Raw genomic sequence first — 21,851 nt, forward strand, 5'->3', positions numbered from 1 at the left:
TTTGACAATAAACAAATACTAAACAAATTCTCATTATACTTAAATGCATTTTAATTTTTAAGCACAGCAGAAAAAAATATTTTAGTGAACTAGCATTTCATTATGTAAAATATTATTTGCTTAACACTAGAATTACCAGAGCATACGAAAAAACTCGTAGATCCATCCAACCTTAAATCGCTTCTCACTTCTCCGTCAGCGTCTTTTGTCCTTTAAATGTGTTGATAAGCAGCAAGCAGTCTGCTATCACATCCCACACCCCGCATAGTTTTCTCAGCTCAAATCTATTTACCTGCGTGTCAGTTGCTTGGAGTTGTATAGAGTGGGAAATCAAGAAAAATCACACCTTTTATAAATACTATATTGTTATTTGGAACACATGCATGTGTTTTTTCTCTCACAATGTCACAATTGAAGTGCGTTTGTCTGATCTGTCAATCTATCATTGCTATTCCAAAGAAGGAAAATGTGGAAAGGCACTTTCGAACTATTCATAAAAACTACGAAACTGACTTCCTTCCGAAAAGTGATCTGAGAAAGAGAAAGGAGAGGGATCTAAAATCGCAGTTGAGATGCAATGGAAGGCGTGTTTGCAACATGACAGCATACGCTACAGAGCAGAATGAAAATTGTCTGTCAGACATTATCTAATGGAAAAAAAGTAACGATTCCATTGTTGCCCAATGTAGCTAAGTAAGAGTAGCGTTTCTTCTTCACAAATGTACTCAAGTAAAAGTAAAAAGTATGGTGCAGTAAAACTACTCTTAGAAGTACAATTTATATATATATATATATATATATATATATATATATATATATATATATATATATATATATATATATATATATACATATATATATATACATATATATACATATACATACACAGTACAGGCCAAAAGTTTGGACACACCTCCTCATTCAATGGGTTTTCTTTATTTTCATGACCATTTACATTGGTAGATTCTCACTGAAGGCATCAAAACTATGAATAAACACATGTGAAGTTATGTACTTAGCAAAAAAAGGTGAAATAACTGAAAACATGTTTTATATTCTAGTTTCTTCAAAATAGCCACCCTTTGCTCTGATTACTGCTTTGCACACTCTTGGCATTCTCTCGATGAGCTTCAACAGGTAGTCACCTGAAATAAAACCATTTTGTACCATATCATGTACTGTGCATGTATATATATATATATAGCTTTTTTAATGTAGGTAGATCATTTTGACCTGGTCATTTTAAAAGTAGCTCGCAAGCCAAAAAATTGTCGGCACCCCTGACACAGATCGTTGTAGACACAAAACAGACATGAAATGCATGATGCATGTGTTCCAAATAATGATACAGTATTTATAAAAGGTGTGATTTTGCGTGACTTCTCATTCTATATAACTCCAAGCAACTGACACACAGGTAAACAGACTTGAGCTGAGAAAACTGTGCGGGGTGGGGGATGCGATAGCAGACTGCTTGTTGCTTGTCAACACATTTAAAGAGCAAAAGACGCTGACGGAGAGGTGAGAAGCGATTTAAGGTAGGACGATCTATGAGTTTTTTTGTAGGCTCTGGTAATTCTAGTGTTAAATATGGCAATGATATAATTTGATAATATCTTTAGCCCACTTGGTTTGACTTTTTTCATTTGACTCTCTGAAAGCAAACAATTAAATTTAAACATGTCTGACAAATAGGGAAACATAATTTTTTGATACAGATTTGGGCTGCTAATGGGCATCTGAAAATAGGAGTTTAGCCTAAAGGTGAGTTATTGAAAATTGAGCTCAAGATATCAGCTTGTCTGGCTTAAGGTAATTTATTAACACTAGAATCCCTGAAGCCAACAAAAATATTTGTATTGATGGGCCACCTTAAATTCCTTCACACCTCATCATCAGTGTCTTTGTTTTGCAAATATGTCAATCAGCCTGTTCACTCATTCTCCACAGAGGCAGCTGAAGTCAAGTCAGACACAAAATTCTCAGAGCTGGGAGCAAGGTATCTGGAATTCTATAAGGTAAATAATATATTGTTATTTGGAATACATACATTTCATGTGTGTTCTGTGTCTACAATGATCTGTGTCTACAATGATCTGTGTAAATGTAGAATGACAGGAAATGTTGAATACATAACAAAAACAGAAAAGCTTTCATATTATAATAATAATGACAAAATACCGACGTGAAGTGTATATTGTGTGAAGGCTGATATCCAAATATCAAATAAACGCTTTCACAAAAGGTATAAGAAAACAAGTACGCTTTTATTCAAGAATATAACCAAAGAAAAATAAGTTATTCCATGTACAGTTAGGTCCAAAAATATTTGGACAGAGAAAACTTTTTTCTAATTTTAGTTCTGTACATTACCACAATGAATTTTAAATGAAACAACTCAGATGCAGTTGAAGTACAAATTTTCAGCTTTAATTCAGTGGGTTGAACAAAAAGATTGCATAAAAATGTGAGGCAATTAAAGTATTTGTAACACAATTCCTGTCATTTCAGGGGCTCAAAAGTAATTGGACAAATGAAATAACTGGAAATAAAATGTTCATTTCTAATACTTGGTTGTAATGTACAGAACCAAAATTAGAAAAAAGTTGTCCAAATATTTATGGACCTAACTGTACATGTTGCTATCAATGTGTAAACACCAAAACCCAAATATTAATCGACAAAAAGTAGACATGTCTGTTTGGGTGGTGCAGAGGTAAGAACTGCTGTCTCGTAATCAAAAGGTTGTGGGTTCGAGTCCTCCCCGCATTTATCGTTTTCAGTAGTGAGCTGTTAATATTACTATAATATAATAAAAACATTTGAGTCTAACACGCCTGTGAATATATTGCTACTTGTAAAAGTAAGCATTTTTTTTTTTAATTCAGTTTTATTCTCTCAGACACGTTCACGTGGTACAACAAACTTGACTCTACCTCTGAGTTGACATGAGTTTATCCCCATTCTTTTCACAAGAGCAGCGATGACCACAGTTGGTGCTGTGGTTGATGCCTGGTCAGAACTATTTGTTGTATCAGCAATCAAAGATACAATGCCATGACTGCTATCAGACTATCATGAAGCATTTGCGCTTCGTCAACAAAGAAACCCGTGCAGAACATGTGAAAATGACAGATTTGATGTGATCTCGGACATCTAGCAACATTTTCTTGAGAACTGTGATTTGAGCTACAACCCAGGGCAACATTTTACCGTTGCTGAGCAACTGTTTCCAACTAAGGTCCATTGTCCTTTCTTGCAATACATCTCCACCGAGCTTGAAAGATTTGGCATAAAGTTTTGGATTGTGGCAGATTTGTAGACAAAATACAATTTCAATGCAACTCCTTATTTAGTAAAAGATGCCAATCGTTCCACGGGAGAAAGACTTTCCAAGACTGTGATCAAAAATCTTATGGAGCCGTTTCTGGACAAAGGCAGAACCGTAACCGACAACTTCTTCACAGCATTTTCGCTGGCTGTTGTGACTGCTGCACCGCAACATAACTCTGGTTGGCAGCATAAATAAAGTGGGACTTCCACCTGCAGCTAAAGTCACCTCAGTAAGCAAGCAATTCTCCACGCTATTGTTTAGATCTGGCAGTACCATGCTGACGGTGTATGTGCTCAAAAAGTAGAAGTCTGTCTGCATTCTCAGTACCATGCACCATAACGTGGAGATTGGGCAAGATCGAAATAAAAAAAAAAAATCAAATGGCAACTCGTGTTCAAATGACATGGCATTTTCAAATAATAATGTTTACATGTATGAATGTAGGTGTGAGAGCGGAAGAGACAGATTTGATGTCATTCAAGTGGTTATTGGAATATAAACTAAACACTTTGCAGAGGTATAACAAAACAAGTGTGCTTTTATGCAAGAATAAAACTAAATAACACAAAAATTTAAGTGACAACAAGATACCAAGAAGACATGATTCACCAGCGTTTGTGTTTCTGCTTATATCCCTTCAGCAATATCTTTTACAAGTAGCAAAAACTTGTACCGGGTGTTACAGACTCAAATCAAATACATGGTTTTATTATATAATAGTAACTTGGTGGCAGGGCCCCAGGGGTGGATGAGATACGCCCAGAGTTCATCAAGGCTCTGGATGTTGTAGGACTGTCTTGGTTGACACGTCTCTGCAACATTGCATGGACATCGGGGACAGTGCCTCTGGATTGGCAGACCGGGGTGGTGGTCCCCCTCTTTAAGAAGGGAGACCGGAGGGTGTGTTCTAACTGCATTGGGATCACACTCCTCAGTCTTCATGGAAAAGTCTATTCGGGGGTTCTGGAGAGGAGGGTCTGTCGGATAGTTGAACCTCAGATTCAGGAGGAACAGTGTGGTTTTCATCCTGATTGTAGAACAGTGGACTAGCTCTACACCCTTAGCAGAGTCCTGGAGGATGCATAGGAGTTTGCCCAACCAGTCTACATGTGTTTTGTGGACTTGGAAAAGGTGTTCGACCGTGTCCCTCGGGGAATCCTGTGGGGGGTGATCTGGGAGTATGGGGTACCGGACCCCCTGATAAGGGCTGTTCGGTTCCTGTACAACTGGTCTCAGAGCTTGGTCCGCATTGCCGGCAGTAAGTCAAACCCGTTTCCAGTGAAAGTTGGACTCCGTCAGGGCTGCCCTTTATTACCGGTTCTGTTCAAAACTATTATGAAAAGAATTTTTTAGTATCTCGGGGTCTTGTTCACGAGTGAGTAAAAAATGGAGCGCGAGATCGATAGGTGGATCGGTGCGGCGTCCGCAGTGATGCGGGCTCTGCATCGGTCTGTCGTGGTGAAAAAGGAACTGAGCAGTAAGGCAAAGCTCTCAATTTACCAGTCGATCTATGTTCCTACCCTCACCTATGGTCATGAGCTATGGGTAGTGACCGAAAGAACGAGATTGCGAATACAAGCGGCTGAAATGAGTTTCCTCCGCAGGGTGTCTGGGCTTTCCCTTAAAGATAGGGTGAGAAGCTCAGTCATCTGGGAGGGTCTCAGAGTAGAGCCGCTGCTCCTCCGCATCGAGAGGAGTCAGATGAGGTGGCTCGGATATCTGATCAGGATGCCTCCTAAACGCCTCCCTGGTGAGGTGTTCCGGGCATGTCCAACCGGGAGGAGGCCCTGGGGAAGACTCAGGACACGCTAGAGGGACTATGTCTCCCGGCTGGCCTGGGAACGCTTCGGGATTCTACCAGAAGAGCTAGAAGAAGTGGGGGGGAGAGGGAAGTCTGGGCAGCTCTGCTCAAGCTGCTGCCCCCGCAACCCGACCTCAGATAAGTGAATGGATGGATATTATATAATAGTAAATATAATTGCAGCTCACTACTGAAAACCGTAAATACAGGGATGACCCAGGCTCAAACCAACAACTTTTTGATTATACGGCAGGAGTTCTTACCTCTGCACCAGCAAAGCTGATATGTTTAGTTTGTGTCAAATGATATTTGGGCTTCGGTTTTTAACACATTGACAGCACTACGTAAATTAAATAATTTCTTTTTCTTTGGTTATATTCTTAAATATAAAAGCGCAGTTGTTTTGTTATAACTTTTGTGAAAGTGTTCATTTGATATTTTACATTATACACTTCACGTCAGCATTGTGTCATTATTACTATAATATGAAAAAGTTTGTTTTAGTTAGTTATGTGTTGAACATTTCTTACCTTAAATTTCATGTCATCCTACATTTACACAGATTGTTTTAGACACGGAACACATTTGAAATGCATGCATTTCAAATAATGATATATTGTTTACCCTATATAATCCAGACAACTTCAGACTTCAGCTCTGAGAATTTTGTATCTGACTTGACTTCAGCTGCCTCAGTGGGGGATGAGAGAGCAGGCTGTTTGCTGTTGACACATTTGCAAAATAAAGACTTTGATGATTAGCTGCAAGGAAATTTAAGGTGGTACGGCACTACAAATATTTTTATTGGTTTCAGGGATTCTAGTATTAAGTGAGATAAATATGCAAGTTTGCTAAGTAAGTTTGCTTTTTATGCCACAAAACACAACAGAAAAATCACAACTGCTAATTTAACAACCAGAACCTATTTTTTTATATATCAAAAATAAACAGCATGTAAACTACATTTACAGCATATCAGGATATAATTTAGAAAACAGTCAAAAACAACTTACATGCGCTAATTGGACATGTTCAGTTGTGGGGTTTGGGTGATGAGGTCCATTTGCAAGACTGTTTGTATTGTTTCTTTCATATCGCAAGCTTTGTCTTAGGCGATCGTGAAGCTTTTTTCTCTGTTTCCTGTTTTGAGCAAATTAAATGTATAAATAAAGTGCTGCACTCCTTGTTATGTACAATAATCAGATTTCAAACAGTTTTCTACCTTATGTCAGATGGAACAGCTTATGCTTTGCAACAACATTTAATAGTTGAATCAATGTTTTATGAATTATTCAAATTAATTTTGAAAAATTCTTAAAGTATCCATAAATCAAAATATTATTGATTATAGCAAAAGCAACTCTCTAATTGTATTTCTGTCAAGCCAAACATAGGGAATTTCAGGAGCATCCTCCTCGTTTACTAGATATGTGATAATTGTTATGCATTTTCTTCTCTCCATTCTATATTCTCTACTGTGTGACCACTCTTAAATAAATTAACTATACAATTCTGGATCATTTTTCTTACAGTCTTTCGTACAGCTACATACTAATACAAACACTTAAAATTGTCTACTTATATAATCATTGAATAAACATAAAAAACTGAATTACTTTGTTTTGCAGTAGGCTACAACACACATAATGCCAACAACCAAAAGGGCAATACATATGCCTGCAATAGTTAGAATACGTTTCTGGTACAGTTCCTCAGCTTCTAGAAAAAAAACAAGAAAAAAAATAATATTTCTGAATCACATTTGATTTATCTTATTAATAAAAAAATATAAATGCAATAAATTAGAGGTATTTCAAAATATGACTTGTATTTAAATTCTGAACAGACATGGATATTATTTTTGAGCACTTGTGGGTCACTAATATGTCATTTTTTAGGCAATTAAAGTAGTGTAATGGTTAGCCCAGGTGTTCCCCAGCTCCTCAGACTTGGGTTCAATTTATGACCTGAGCTATGTAGATGGAATCAGCACATTCAACTTGTATCTGTGTTGGTTTCTAACTGTTTGAGTCAACCAGTGGTCTTAAATTGGCCTGTTGTAAGCTTTCTTGTAACAGCTTGGAATACTGCTGGAATTGTTTTTTTTTTTTTTTGAGTATGCTCAAAAGCAACATTGGAAAATTATGTGAAGATTAAGGCTGTAAATCTGCATTTGGTAATGTAATACTGTACTTACAACAAACTATTTGTACTTTTAACAGTTGAAAGTAAAAAAAGTGTCATTGTTTAATATAAAGAATGTAGTAATGCTAAAACACTGCTTCATGCATTGTATATGGGCATGACAATAAACGCTGTGAAATAAATGAATAATCAACAATATATACTGACATTCTCAAAATATAAACTTATGTACAAAAAAAGACAGATATTAACTATTCCAGAGGAGCAGTTCTAGTAATAAGAGCTAACGAGTGAGTGAGACCCAGAATATGATTGGTGTCTCTGGGTCAAATTGGGTAAGTGGTATGAAGAAGTGTTGGCGCAGGACAAATGCTGCAGGATATTTTCATGGAGTGGTGGTAGCTGTGAGTTTAAGTGAGGTGATGAAATTCATCCTAACTGGCTTGGTAGTTGCTGTTAATGCTATCAGTACCATTCGGTGTTTCACTAGCATCTTTGTTCTTAAGATCACCTTCTGTGTCCTATTCTTTGTTGCTCGTGGTTTCTACAGCACACTTTTCAAAAGACCCTTAAGACAGCTCGAAAGCCAATGAAAAGGCACAACACAGACGTCTTAGCAAAAATATGTTGTAGAAATTAATTCTTGTTTGTAGTTAAGTTTTAGTCATAATGAGGACAATAACTAATGCAGTAACTAATAGGGCATAAATAATTTAATTGATCAGATTTTTATACCTGAAAAACTCTAATCAAAAGGAAAATCCAAATAAACTGTTGTAGTTTTTTGAAACTCAAAATTGTATCACTGCTTGGTACTTGTTGAACATGGTTTTACTAAGGTAGCCTGAGTCAAATTTTAAAAACATAAGAAGGGACATCAAAAAAATCTCAAAGATGCTTGGATATAACATCCATGTCTGCATGAAATAAAGTACACTTTTTACCTATACATATAAAATATACTGCGTATACATCTGGGCATATATAAGGGAAAACAAATAGCTAAAGTAATTCTAATAAGCAATACATTTACTTTTTTTTTGTTTTGTACAATGCATAAAAAATATCTCACTAACATATTTTAAACTAAATGTATAGCTTTGTTCACAGGTCATGTGCTTAGAATTGGACATTTAATGCTTTCTTTCATAATATCTTGACACCTTTGAAAAAGCTGTACTTTAATCAAACTATGATACTTATTTAAAACCAATTTATTTCACTAGATTTTCAAAGTTGTGTTATATTTTAGAATAGCACACTCCTAAGTTATACAATGAATAAATACAATTCATGTCTAAAAATCATTGTTCATTAGTGTTACATGAGTAAATTATTCTTAAACAAGACACAAGAAATGTGTCAACTATAATAAAGTGCAATGAAAAATCTACATTTCCTGTGAACAAACCTTTGCAAATCAAACATTTGACAAATTAGACAATCATTAACATGAAACAAGAGCTGTTTTAAATTGACAAAACAAAAGTTTTCAATCATTTTCACTGACAATGTAGTGAAAGAGAAAATATGAGGGTGAGGAAGACAAGGAGACACTCAATGAAATGGAAGGAAAAAAAAAACTGGAAGAGTCAACTGGAATAACATGGAAGGGCTTGGAATAACATGCTTGATAATGGAAAAAGAGAGAAGGAGCAATGCTTGGAAAGGCTAAGCAAAGTTTGAAGGGATACCCCATACAGCATAACAATGGAACTGCGTGTACAATCATGAATTCTAAAGTATTTAGATTAATATATTCTGATTTCAATTTCTCTTTTCCTAGCCTATGCCTAGAAATAGATCTCAGTATTTAACAGAATATGTTGTTGTACTAACTACATGGTAGAGTACAAAGATATCTGGCATAAACCAAAGTCATCAAAATGTACCATTAATAATTATGCCAAAAAGTAGCTAACAGTTTTAAAACTGATATTGGAAGTACATTTAAAATTAACTAATGGTAAAAAAAAAAATCCAGAATGATTCTTGACATTACACTAGTGAAAAATTATGCCGTGAATTACATATTTTTAAGAATTTGGTACTTGTCACCTGTAATTTATTAATATTCATGTTTTTCCATTTAATAGTTATGGCTGTATGATCCCTTATAAATTACACAGAAACTAGCTTGAGTTAAAAACTGAAAGTTTCAAAATCCTAAGAGTCCAGGTCTGCAAGCTAAAAGGAAAGAGTGTTTCATACCCATAAATTCAATCCCAAGATGCTCTGCCAACGAAAACAATTTGAAAAGAAAGAGAAAGGAAAAACAGTTTCAGAAATGAACATTACTCCATACTGTACTTAAGATAACTGACATGTATACTTGCTGATTACCGTGTCATTTTCATTTATTATTACACAAGAACATGTGAAAAGTAGTAAACAACAAAATGAGGCACTGGTCGTCTAAAGATGTGTGTGTTTTGAGTTATGTTTACTGGAAAAGTGCATATGGTAATTACTGCAGAAAAATAATATCAAGAGATGAAACAGTCACTATCTTTAAAACATAAAAGCATCAGTCGGGTGCAGGCTTTTTATGCTCTCATACAATTGGAAAACTTTCTGTAAAACTGGCCACTTCTAATGACTGGAAACACTTGAAAAGTAAGTCATCCAGGAATAAATTAGCATCATGATGTACAAAGGGAAGCTGATCATTAAAGGATTTCTTGAAGAAGGTATTTATATGAAATATTCATTACTTTTACAACTTTAAGCAAAAATACTTTGTATAACGAAAGCACCTTATTTTACAGCTAACATTATTTTAGCCACACATTATAAATGCTACTTTTTTTATAAACTTCCCACATTCTTCTAGTTAAAGACTCAACGAAGGACTATGTAGAGCAGCAGCAAAGAACATTAGAGAGTGGTTTCCTACATTTGTTTAAATATTTTAAGATAGAGCTAATCCTTCTAATCTCTTTAAATAAAGTTCTTTGATGTATTACAGAAAAGCAAGGAGAGAAGAAACATACTGAGCTCACATTCAAATGAGAAAAAAAATTAAACATACTACTATGTCAAAGAGCATTCGCTTAAAAATAACTGATAACCTATATTAACGAAAATATAAGAATAGGTGCTTAAATGTCATGAATATTTTGAAACAAATCCTGAATTAAAAAAAACGAAAAAAAAAAAAAAACTGAAAAATATCTTGGAGAGAAGAAACTAGAGTTAAAGAAGAATACTGGTCATAAGAAGAATTGTATGATGTATTGCAAAGTTTTCTGAAGTTTTTATTTTCTAAATCTTTTTAAATTATTATTTAACTATGATTGCTTCCTAATGGCATATAACTGACTTACAGCTGAAGGTGATTTTCATTATTAAAGTCGAGTACAAATTTTCACATGTTCCGTCTTTTAAAAGGGTGTTATTATAGTAATACTAACTCACTCTTTATAAACTTTATTTTTTAATTAACATACTTTTCAGGATTTGTAAAGGTCTGGAGAATTAGAGATGGGTCATTGAGGGCTTTGCCTTTTATATGTATAGATTTATCTTTATTTTTGGTTTAATTCAGAATTTTAAAATCTTATTTGTAAAGCTACAAATGAATACTAAAATACATCAAGTACAATATATTGAGAATGCTTTATCCACCTAATGAGACATATTCTAAACTCATTACTCATTCATTACAAACTGATACAAATTCTGCCTGCAATTGTGGGCATTTTCTTTTTTACTTAAAAATGAAGAAAGAATACAATCTAAATGTGTCTTGTCTTTTTTTAAAACAACCTTCAAGCCTTTTGCGCCAAGTAATCAGAAGATCAGCCTGCCTTTAACGGGTCTGTCACCATTTCCTGTGTCAGTCTGGAAAATTAGACATGAACAATTGCAAATAATCTGACCTTAGCTGTCATGTTTCCTGCATTGACTTTCATTGACAAAAAGAATAATTTAATAAGCAGACTTGTTTTTAACAAAAATGCAACACTTTTACTTTGTTAAAGATAATGAAAATCTTGCAAGTTTGTTCATCTTCAAAGATCAAAACTATTCACATACAATTTATCATTTGAGAGATTTTTATAATATGCAAGTTTTTCTTTAAATAAGTACAAAGATAAAAATTACTTAGTAATTTCTTTAGACGGCCTTTAAAACACAATGTTAAATCTATATTACTTACACTGTGTTCGTGAAAAAGCAAGAGGAATTCCAAACTCTTTTAGCAATACTTGGTGATAACCAAAGACAGGGAGTGCAGAAGTAAACTTCCCTGAAGTTTACAATTCTTTACATGACAGTTTTTAACTTACTACAATGTTCACTCTCAACACTGCACATTTTATAGCATTAATCATTGAAGGCCTCTTCTGATAATCCATAAACATAGTATATAAATAAGAAATCAAATGTTCCCTTAAAAAAGTTGACTATTTTTTCGGTGTTATGGTGCTACCACCACCGAAATACTTTATAATGTTCTGATTGCTCTAGTGATGCTGGTAGGTCCCAGGTGTTAAAAATATTATATGTTGAAAGATTAAAACTTCAAAGAAAAAGTATATCCCTGGAGTAAAGGTGTCATGTAGATTATTGACAGAAAAGAAAGGGCTCACTCAAAAACATTTTTAGCCTAAGAACAAAGAGGTAGTACACTACAGTACATTAAAGACTTTATATATTGAGCTTCGCAGACTTAAAAAGCACACTGAAAAATGCAAGTGGAAAACAAATTCTGGAAGATAAAAAACTGTGTGAGTTCAATGTTTAATAATAATTCATTACTACTTCTAATCCCCTTGGGATTAATAAAGTATCTATCTATCTATCTATCATATACTGAAATGAAGAGTTACTGATTTGCAGTCGATTATGTTAAGGTGGTCCAAAGCACTGGATTTAGAATAGGCCGTAAATGTGAAAATATGTCCTTCTCCATGGAAAAAAAAAAAAGTTTTCGCATTACACTACAGACAATATTAGTTTTTCTTTCTATATGGCATTTGTGGGCATGGGTTAGTGTTTGTTGGGTTAGATTTTGTCTTTGGCATTATGTTTTCTTATCTTTTCTGACTAGTCATATATATAGGTGAAATGGAATGTCAAAACAGTAATGAAAACTGCTTGTTGATTTAAATTGAGACAAAATACTTTAGACTAGCCGGTCATTTTTTTTTTTTTTTAATAAAACCAGCTCTAAGTTATTAACAATATAGTGTATGACAGATTTATGTACCACAGCGAGAAACAAGTTTACACTGCTGCAGCTAAAAAATAAAATGAATGGATACAAGTTATATGTCATCTGCATTGAGGGTTCCACTTCTGAAGAATTCCTTGGTTGCTGTAAATCCTCTGGAACTCCAGAAATGTTCACCGATTTTTTTTTGTAGAAATAACACAAAAAGATTAAAAACACTCGACTCACTGGTTTAATGTATATTGCATGCACAAACAAATGCCAGACAGGGCAGCAAGTTATATATTTTGAGAACAAAATGCTAAAAAAAAAAAAACCCCACCAAACTAAATTTAGCTACAATCATATGGATTCAGCAGGCGAAGCATATTGACCCTGGTTTTGAAGAGCTCCAGCCTTTAATTCCAATTCATTTCATAATTTGACATCAGTCCTTGTGTTATTGAAACTTCTGACCAAAGCTGATTTTTGTTTCAAGGTATAGTGTCAGAAATTAACCATATAGTGGAGCTTCTCTGTGAAATTTAGAAAAAGCTAGTATTTACTTTTTGCTCAAAATGAAACTCTTCTTGAATAGTGAATCAAAATAGTTTATATCTGATTTCACAGATGACATAAACTAATAGTTCTTTCCCCAAGCACAGACTGTAATAAAGGTATTGGCCTGGTCTGTGCACCAATTTTGGATGTTCAAATGCGTTTAATTATTAAAATAGTGATCTGAAAATGTGAACCGTCAAAAGTAGGGTGTGGGTTGATAATTACTAGAAATGGGTTATTATTTTTTGCTAAACTGATCAAGATTTGCTTCAGCTTACTGCTAGCTAGTTAATGTTTGAAGATGCTAGATATGCTTGTTGTTCCTAGGCTACTTTTCCTTAAAAACTATAATTACAATTAACCACAAACAGATTTTGCTGAAAAAATGGACATTCCATTTAGCGATTCAGTCTTTGTGTAGCAGGAATACATCAAAACTGAAAATGGAGTGTTTAACTCACCAATTTTCCAGATCTACTTATAATTTAACTGCTTCTATTTTTGATGGTGAGGGAGAAACAGCTCAGTGAATGACTGTATAGTCACACCAACTGCTATTCTTGCTTTGTTATGATGACTTTATTACAGTATATACTGATAGTTCAGTTCACCTTTAAATTACACTTCTTCCACTCACTTCTGAACATTCAATATTTTTCAAAATGTCCTCTTATTTCAGTAAGTTAAGTCTTAAGGGTTAATATGTTAATGTTTACTTTTTGGATATTAAATATTTTCGCTTATTTTTTCCTGTTTGGACAAATCTTGCTGTAGTTTGTTTATTGCATTTCTTCTTTAAAAGATAAGAAATTCCGATCTTTTCCCCTTTTACATTAAAAGAGAAGACATACCACCAAAATTATTCTTGTGTGCACGTGGTTTATCTTTGACAATGACAATGGGCTGGGTCCTATTTTACTACAATGTAAGAGTAGGATGTATATTTTTATAATTTACTGTATGTGCCTCTTGTATTTAAAGTCCATAAGTCAAGAAAGCTAAACCTCTCCCTTCAAGTGATTATATCATAACAATGAATGGATATTCAGTTTAGTTCTCCACATTGCTGAAAAATGTAAACAGTTTCCCAGGTCACAGTAACCTTGGATGAGTAGTAAAGTGCAGCATGCTTTTTCTGTAGGCTTAAAATGAATTAATTTAACATATATTGCTCACTTGAAAGTGTATTTTTAATAATTGACTTAGATTACAGACATTACCACTTGCTTTAAAGGATTAAAACAATTTTAATTCACTAACAAGAAACAGGTAAACAGCCTTAGAAAAAAGGATGTTTGTAAAACATATGGTTTTCTTTTTAATAATTTGGAGGTTTTACAGTCATTGGGAACAATTTCAAGTTTTGTACATTGAATAAAGTATCTACGTGGAAGAAAATTGACTTCACATGATGGATGTTACAAAAATTAGTAGAAGTTTTCATTCTTTCATTTTACACTTTTTCATTTAGTTTTGAGCTGGAATGAATTCCTAAATTAACATAGGATAGGTGCGATCTCTGTAGACTGAATACATACTGTAATTGAAGCAACTGTAGAACCTTATAAATTACAGTTATTCACAACACAATAACATCTTTCCAGACAATTGTCAGGAATTGGAGTATACTGTATAGTTGTTGGTATAAAGATAAAAGCTTAGCAAAAAGCAAAGAAAGACGGATTTACACCATACAAATAATACTTATTTTATTATTATGTCAGAGAGTAATACTTGCTAGTTTTATTAATTTATTTGCTTATGTAAAAACGAGAATGGCTAAAACTGGATAAAGTAACAATCTGTAGCTTGACTCAGAAAAATGTTTTTTCACGGAACTACATGGTGTTGGTCTTAATGGTTTTGCTTCTAGTGAAATGACTGATTTTCAGCATATCCTTATCAATATGTTCTTATTGGATTCCTTACATGTACCTTTACAAATCAACAAACCTTACAGAGATGTACTGTATTGCATTGTATATAAGTGAAAAGGGTGTTCATTGTGTGTGATTGTATTCATTATACTATACCAGGAATATATATATATATATATATATATATATATATATATATATATACACATACACACACACACACACACACTAACGGTATTACCATCAAAGCAAATTTTTGCAATTCTCAACCTAATTAACTGTCCAAAACGTGAATTAAAGATGTGGGGATGAAGACAGGCATATTTTATATTGAACATCACATCTTATAACTACAAACAAATCACCTGCAACCTTCCCTTATATGAATTCAGCTCTCCATGCATATAATTTAAGTTAATGGGTTCTCCTAAGCTATTAGGTTCTTACTTGTATAAATGTGAACTATTAATTATGCAGTGTGTGCTTTTTATTTCTAACTACAGTACTGTATTTTTAAAAAGTGTCATTTTAAAGTATGAGTGTGTTCCAGTGCCCATTTACAATTAAAAAATAAAACACAAATTGATAATATATGCTAATCTGTCTATATTTGAGAAGAAAATGAAACAGAAAGCTGTTTTGATTGAGCATGCTCAGATTCAGGCACAGACAGAAAGAGGAAATAGACGTACTGTAGAAGCTGGCCATTACGTAGTTTTGGCAGCGATCACCAGTAAATTCATTGGGGCACCTGAGAGGGAAGAAAAAAAAAACAAAACAAAAAAAAAAAAAACGCAGAAAAAAAAAAAAAAAAAAAAGACAAGAGAAGAAGTGAGTATCAACCAGAGCAGATTCCTATCATGTCAGTGTGCATCACCAGTGCTCATCACTGTCAAGAAAGCCAGTCTGTGTTCAGACAAAAATAGTTCATTTTAAAGGCTTCAAAGATCCATATAGAATTTTAAATATTATTACTTTTATCAGATTAATTAAAATGTACATGTTTGCCAATTAATAGGCATAGAAATATTGACCAGATTTTCATTCTGAAATAGAGGTAAATCAGAGATAGGCAATTTAATTTTTTTAAGGTGGCCACACCATGCAGCAACAAAATGGCACATTAAACATTGGAAGCTTGTAGGAAACAATTTACAAATGCATAGCAACAAAAACTTTTTCTTGATAGGAAGGAGAAAAATAATATGAAAATCCCAAAACCTGTTAATTTAAAAACACAGGGGTTGGCATTTTTAGCAGTGATTAAACACCAGTGATTTGAAGAGCATTTTGTTCTGTGAGTGGGACATACGTTGAGGACTTAGGACTCTCAAAGGCACAATGTCTTGACATCGCTCTCCCGTGAATCCTGGTTTGCACCTGGAGGGCAAAAATGAAATAAGAAACAACCCAAATCCAATAAGTGTATCTGTGGTATTAGCTGGAGACATCTTGCTTGAGGTTCAATGAAACAACAACAATATGTTTCTGGAAATTGTACAAAAAACTCCTTTGACTTTTTATAATAATGTAGAAGTTCCCATACATTCCTGGAATGAAATCAAAATATAAACAGTTTTCAGAGATCAATGAGAAACTAGCTTTTATATTCCTTCTTTCTCTCATCTAGATTATATCCTACATTCTCTGCTGTCACCTGAAGCATAATCAGTGTTCTGCTTCCATGCATTTGGCTCAATTACTGTATTAATTGTTAGTGTACAATTTCCAATTGATAAAAGAAAAACACATTTAGTGCAGTTATAAGAAGATAAGCTAATTATGTGGGTATCATAGCTCCTAGCTTTTCTGATGGCTTGTAGCTGCTCTGCCAAGCTAGTTTTTATATTCTATAGATTTGTTTTTGTTTGCTTGTTTCAAGACTATATTTTTTTTCTTCATATAATTGTTCAGTGCTCCTTTAGCACGAAACATATTTGTTGTTTTTGACCTAAGGTAGTCAACTTGCTCTTGTAATCTTTATAACAACACATTCTGCCAAAAACAGCAGGATTACAGCTTATCTGGGAATTCTGGAGAGCTCTTTGCGGACAGATGCATAGCTAGTTTACTTATCAATATACTGAAATTAGAGGGGCAAATCTCTAACAAGTTCTAAGGATGACATTTGCAAATGCGTATTTTCAAGCTAATTTTACTTAAAAAGGAGTGTTGGGGAAGGGCACAGATATTACTTCTTTTCAATGAACACTTAATTAGAAAACACAAAGTAGTATAAACATTAAAAGCTACAGCTGTACCCACACATGAAATACAAAACACAAAAACACAATAATGCAGCAATGTCAAATTGCCAAATGAAGTACAAATGTCCAGCCCCGGAAGTAACTAGGAAGCACCTTTATTTTCCCATTGTACAACGTCATTGAATGAAATTATGCAGATGTGAGGAATGCCTTTTCCAGAATTACAGTAAAATAATATGTCAAGGGATGCAATAAATGCACTATAACACTTTACACAAAGTGGTGCAGAAGATGGTCTGCTAATATTTTAGGGTGACAGATTTTTTTGACGATCTTTCCATGGTAATACTGTATTCCTACATTCTACATTTACAACAGTTGCACAACAGCATTGACTATCATGAAATACACTGAAAAATACTGCATATGACAATTTTCTTTTCCTTAGCATTTTAGGTAGTCTTGGTATTCTGGTTATTTACGATTCATGCTAAGGCTTTTATGACAAAGAACAGTGTAGGAAGTAAAGTATGTTTCTTGGCACAAGAAGTGCAAAGCAGAAACAGTATATCAAACCCCAGGAGTGGGCAAATGTTTGCAGAGGTCTGTCAAACCATTTCAAACAAAGAATGAATAAAACCCTGTGGACGCATGTATAGGTCCTGTATTGTGATTAATATAATTATGTCTGTTTTCTCCTGCCTTTTAAGCATACACTTTAATGTCTCTACCATTATGCCAATTTACCTTGAAAGCAACAGAATGCTAAAAAGGCATGTTTGCCAGTACCTTTAACATGATGTATGAACTTGTTAATTATATATGAATGGGCTTAAAACATACATACATATATTTAAACAAAGAATTCATCAACAACTTTAATATTTTATACCTGATCTGCACAAGTTTCTTTTCTTTCTTTTTATTTTTAAACTGTGCTGCTTTTAAACTTGGATCACCAAATAGTGTTAAATCAGCACTCCTATGCATCTACATATCTTGATCAGCTAAAACTGCTTTCTTACCATCAACTTGTGATTAGCAAAGAAGAATAAAGTATTTGCTTTTTTTTTAATGACTAAACCTTGCAGAGATCACAATATGACAACATGGGCTCTTAAGTTCAGCAGCATTTTTTGCTTAGTCATGGGGGCATTTAAGCAGATACTTAATCTTACAGAACAGTCTGAAACACTCTCTTATGCATCTAATGGACAAGAGCCAAGTGTATCTTTAGGACTGTTGACTGCATTTCTCAATTGCCCATAAGAAATCCTGCATCTGCAGCATTCATTTAGATGATTAAAGTGGGGGTGGGGTGCAAAAACTAGGGGAAAATGACACAGATGACCACAGAGTGCAGAGTAATTTACAGCTTTTAGGCAAATACCTTTGTAGTGTAAAAACTGTTGGTTGTAACCAGTTTGCAAAATTATGTGAAAACTGGAAACCAAATCACAAACACTGGTTCAGGACTGGTATATTGATGCCAAACAAAATGCCAAATATTTGATACAATACTATAGATTGTCATGTTTCAAGTGATTTTTTTAAAAAAGATTTTAAAATATCTAATTTTAGTCAACTTAAATGATTCATCTCTTTGTACTGCAATTGCCATAATGCACTGCTTCTGACCAAATAACAACTGATGCATTATAATGGCCAAACAGAAATTGTGGACTCTTCTCTTTTAATCAGCTGTGAATAAAGTGTAGATGATTTCTTCTGTCATTGATTTTGGTGTCTCTAAGTCACTAGACTTCAGGCTGTCAGTTCAGTTCCTATTTGGTTCCTATTTCGTTATCAGTGTAGACCAAGGCGGCATGTGGGAAAGACAACTTAGAAGCATAATAAAAGTCCTCAACTTAGTGCTTAACCAAGAAATGCTAGATGACAAAAGTCTTCAAACAGTGATGCATGAATCAGAATCCATCATCAGCAACAAACCCCTTACAAAGATATCAGATCATCCGAATGACTTGGAGGCACTGACACCCAATTACTTGCTGTTACTCAAGACTCCATCCAGCACACCTCCAGGACTTTTTTTCTAAAAATGACCAGTATACAGGAAGATGCTGGAAAAGCAAGTATAATATAGTGCTAATTTGTCTTGGAAAAGATGGACTAAAGCGTATTTACCAATACTTCACGAATGTCAGAAATGGTTCTCACAAAGACGACATTTTGAACCAGGTGAAGATGTTCTCATCAAAGATGAAACTGTATGTAGGAACTCTTGGGTAATGGGTTGTTCATGAAGACAATGCCAGGTGCCAAAGGTGCAGTCAGAAGAGAGTGTGTGCAGACTAAATCCAGCACACTGGACAGATCCATAAGTAATTTGTGCTTGCTCTAAGAAGCAGCAATTAATTGAAATGATTAATCTTATATTCTGTGTGCATAAATACGGATTGTGCTTTTACATTTACATTTTAAGTTTTCATTTAACTGTTCATGAGTAAAAGTTAAGGCTGTTATCCAAGTAGTGCTGTTGTAAATGATTTTGCACTTAGCATCAACATTTAGCGGCTGGATGTGTAAGAGCCACTTGTTATTTTCTTAGTTATACTAAAATTTTTGCCTATATATTAATGCATAATGGCAGCACGGTGGCGCAGTGGTAGCGCTGCTGCCTCGCAGTTAGGAGACCCGGGTTCGCTTCCCGGGTCCTCCCTGTGTGGAGTTTGCATGTTCTCCCCGTGTCTGCGTGGGTTTCCTCCGGGTGCTCCAGTTTCCTCCCACAATCCAAAGACATGCAGGTTAGGTGGATTGGCGATTCTAAATTGGCCCTAGTGTGTGCTTGGTGTGTTTGTGTGTGTCCTGTGGTGGGTTGGCACCCTGCCCAGGGTTGGTTCCTGCCTTGTGCCCTGTGTTGGCTGGGATTGGCTCCAGCAGACCCCCGTGACCCTGTATTCGGCTTCAGCGGGTTAGAAAATGGATGGATGGATTAATGCATAATCTATGAGAGATTCTATTGTAACTCCCACAAGCTAAATTCAGATGAAATATGACTGGGTGAAGACATAACACCAAAAAGATATACTGTCATTTTGTATTCCTCTAGTCTGTCGTTCAGATTATCTTCAGGCCACCAGAAAAAGCGAAGGAGATCCCCATCCTCATCTGGAACCTTTACTTGGTAAAACATTGATTTAATATCTGCTATTAATGAAGCTGGTTTTGAATCTTGCAAGAACTCCAAGCAAAGTATTAGTTAGGTCAGGTCCTTTCAGTAATTGTTCATTTAGTGTGAACCCTTGGCAAGTTACTATAAAGTCAAAAACCACTCTAATTTTAATTTTTCTATTCATGAAATACTCCATGGTGAGGAATGTACCACAAACCATCATGGCTGAGTGATAACTGTTCTGTGGGTACCTTAATAGCGTATCCCTTATCTAAAATATCTTTCAAGAATATTTTGTAATCCTCATGGAATGTTAAGCTCTAAGTTTTTTCTTGAGAACAATAGCACACTGCTCTGCAATCCAACGATTATTTGACATGTTAAGTATCTCATCTTTCAAAGACAAATTTATGCAATTGCATCCAACCACCAATTTTGCAGACTCTGAGACTATGGGCATGAACGTATCTTCTTGTGACATGTCCTCTTTCTCCTCACAGCTGTGCACTGTAAAGTCGGCATTGTATTGCTGGAGTAACATTTGTTCTATTTCCATTACTGACACAAGATTGACTGTATGTCTTTGCAGTCTTTCATTATCTGACCCCTTTAGCAGACCACTGATAATCCATCCTTCACCTCTCCTGTGTATGACCAATCATGGCTCTACAGCTTTAGGAACATTTGTACCTATTAACAAGCCCACCTCTGCTTATGTCTATGGTAGATGCACATCTTTGAGGTAAGACCATTTTGCAATATTCCTCTAGCTTTGAGATGTTCTCCTTTTTTAATAGGATAAAGTTCTGTGTGTAAACTTTTGGCAATTCAATAAATATATTTTTTCCCATAGCTCCACAAACCTGTAACTCTGATAGGATGGAACATTTCATCAATTTCTGTTTATTGACCTTATCCCTTTCCACCATGCTGATATGAACTTGAGCTCTTCTTCCAGGAAGATTTAAACTGTTCTTCAAGTTTTTCTGTGCAGAAAGTTGCTGTACTGCCTGAGTCTACAAGGGCATAGGTTTCTATACAGCTTTAACTAATTTCAGACTTAACTTTCACTGGGGCCAAAGCTAGGACATACTCTTTACCAGCCCCGGTAGCAGTATGCGTCTCTAATTCCAAAGAGACATACAAACAAGAAATATTCTTCTTTTCTGATGGATTAATGTCCTCTACTTTCATGGGTGAGGCTTTATTTTCTATACCCATTTCTTTACTTATATGTAAAATGTCTGGATGTAGCTGAGAACATACTGTATTTGACATTTATTTTTTTCTACACAGTCTTTACTAAGATGTCCTTGTTTAAGGCACTTAAAGCATAAAACTTTAGATTTCAAAAAGTCAATGCTACTTTCATTTTGATCTTACTGCAAGCATGTGACTTTTATTTCAATATAGACAGGGCTTATGTAATGCACAAACAGCTGCCATTTTGACCGAGGTGTCCTGAATTCCCTTTTCAGCAGCAACTGTAGCAAAACTCCCTCTTCTCTGGCCACTTTTCAGGCGAGACTTCCCTTTGTCAGTCTTTTCCTTTTCCTTCTTGGAAATATGGCTTTGATAAGCTCTACAATGCACAGGATAGAAGGATCATGTAGCCTGTTGTTCTACAAAGTCAAC

At 34.7% G+C, this 21,851-nt stretch overlaps 1 protein-coding gene across 7 annotated transcripts in view; it reads right to left on the minus strand.

Annotated features, from left to right (window-relative positions):
* nrg1 (neuregulin 1) overlaps positions 1-21,851 on the minus strand; it is a 172,680-nt gene that overhangs the window by 21,244 nt on the left and 129,585 nt on the right. For 4 of the 7 annotated variants that reach the window (XM_039758776.1, XM_039758773.1, XM_039758772.1 and 1 more), the window contains 4 exons: positions 15,569-15,627; positions 9,492-9,515; positions 6,752-6,854; positions 6,149-6,275 (listed from right to left, as the gene is read on the minus strand). In XM_039758776.1, the coding sequence (XP_039614710.1) occupies positions 6,149-6,275; positions 6,752-6,854; positions 9,492-9,515; positions 15,569-15,627 (313 nt within the window). Of the gene's footprint in view, positions 1-6,148; positions 6,276-6,751; positions 6,855-9,491; positions 9,516-15,568; positions 15,628-16,188; positions 16,257-21,851 lie in introns of all 7 variants that reach the window. The other 3 variants (XM_039758775.1, XM_039758774.1, XM_039758778.1) reach the window with 3 other exon arrangements.

The sequence above is a fragment of the Polypterus senegalus genome, chromosome 7, assembly GCF_016835505.1.
Source record: "Polypterus senegalus isolate Bchr_013 chromosome 7, ASM1683550v1, whole genome shotgun sequence".
Classification (NCBI taxonomy): Eukaryota; Metazoa; Chordata; class Cladistia; order Polypteriformes; family Polypteridae; genus Polypterus; species Polypterus senegalus.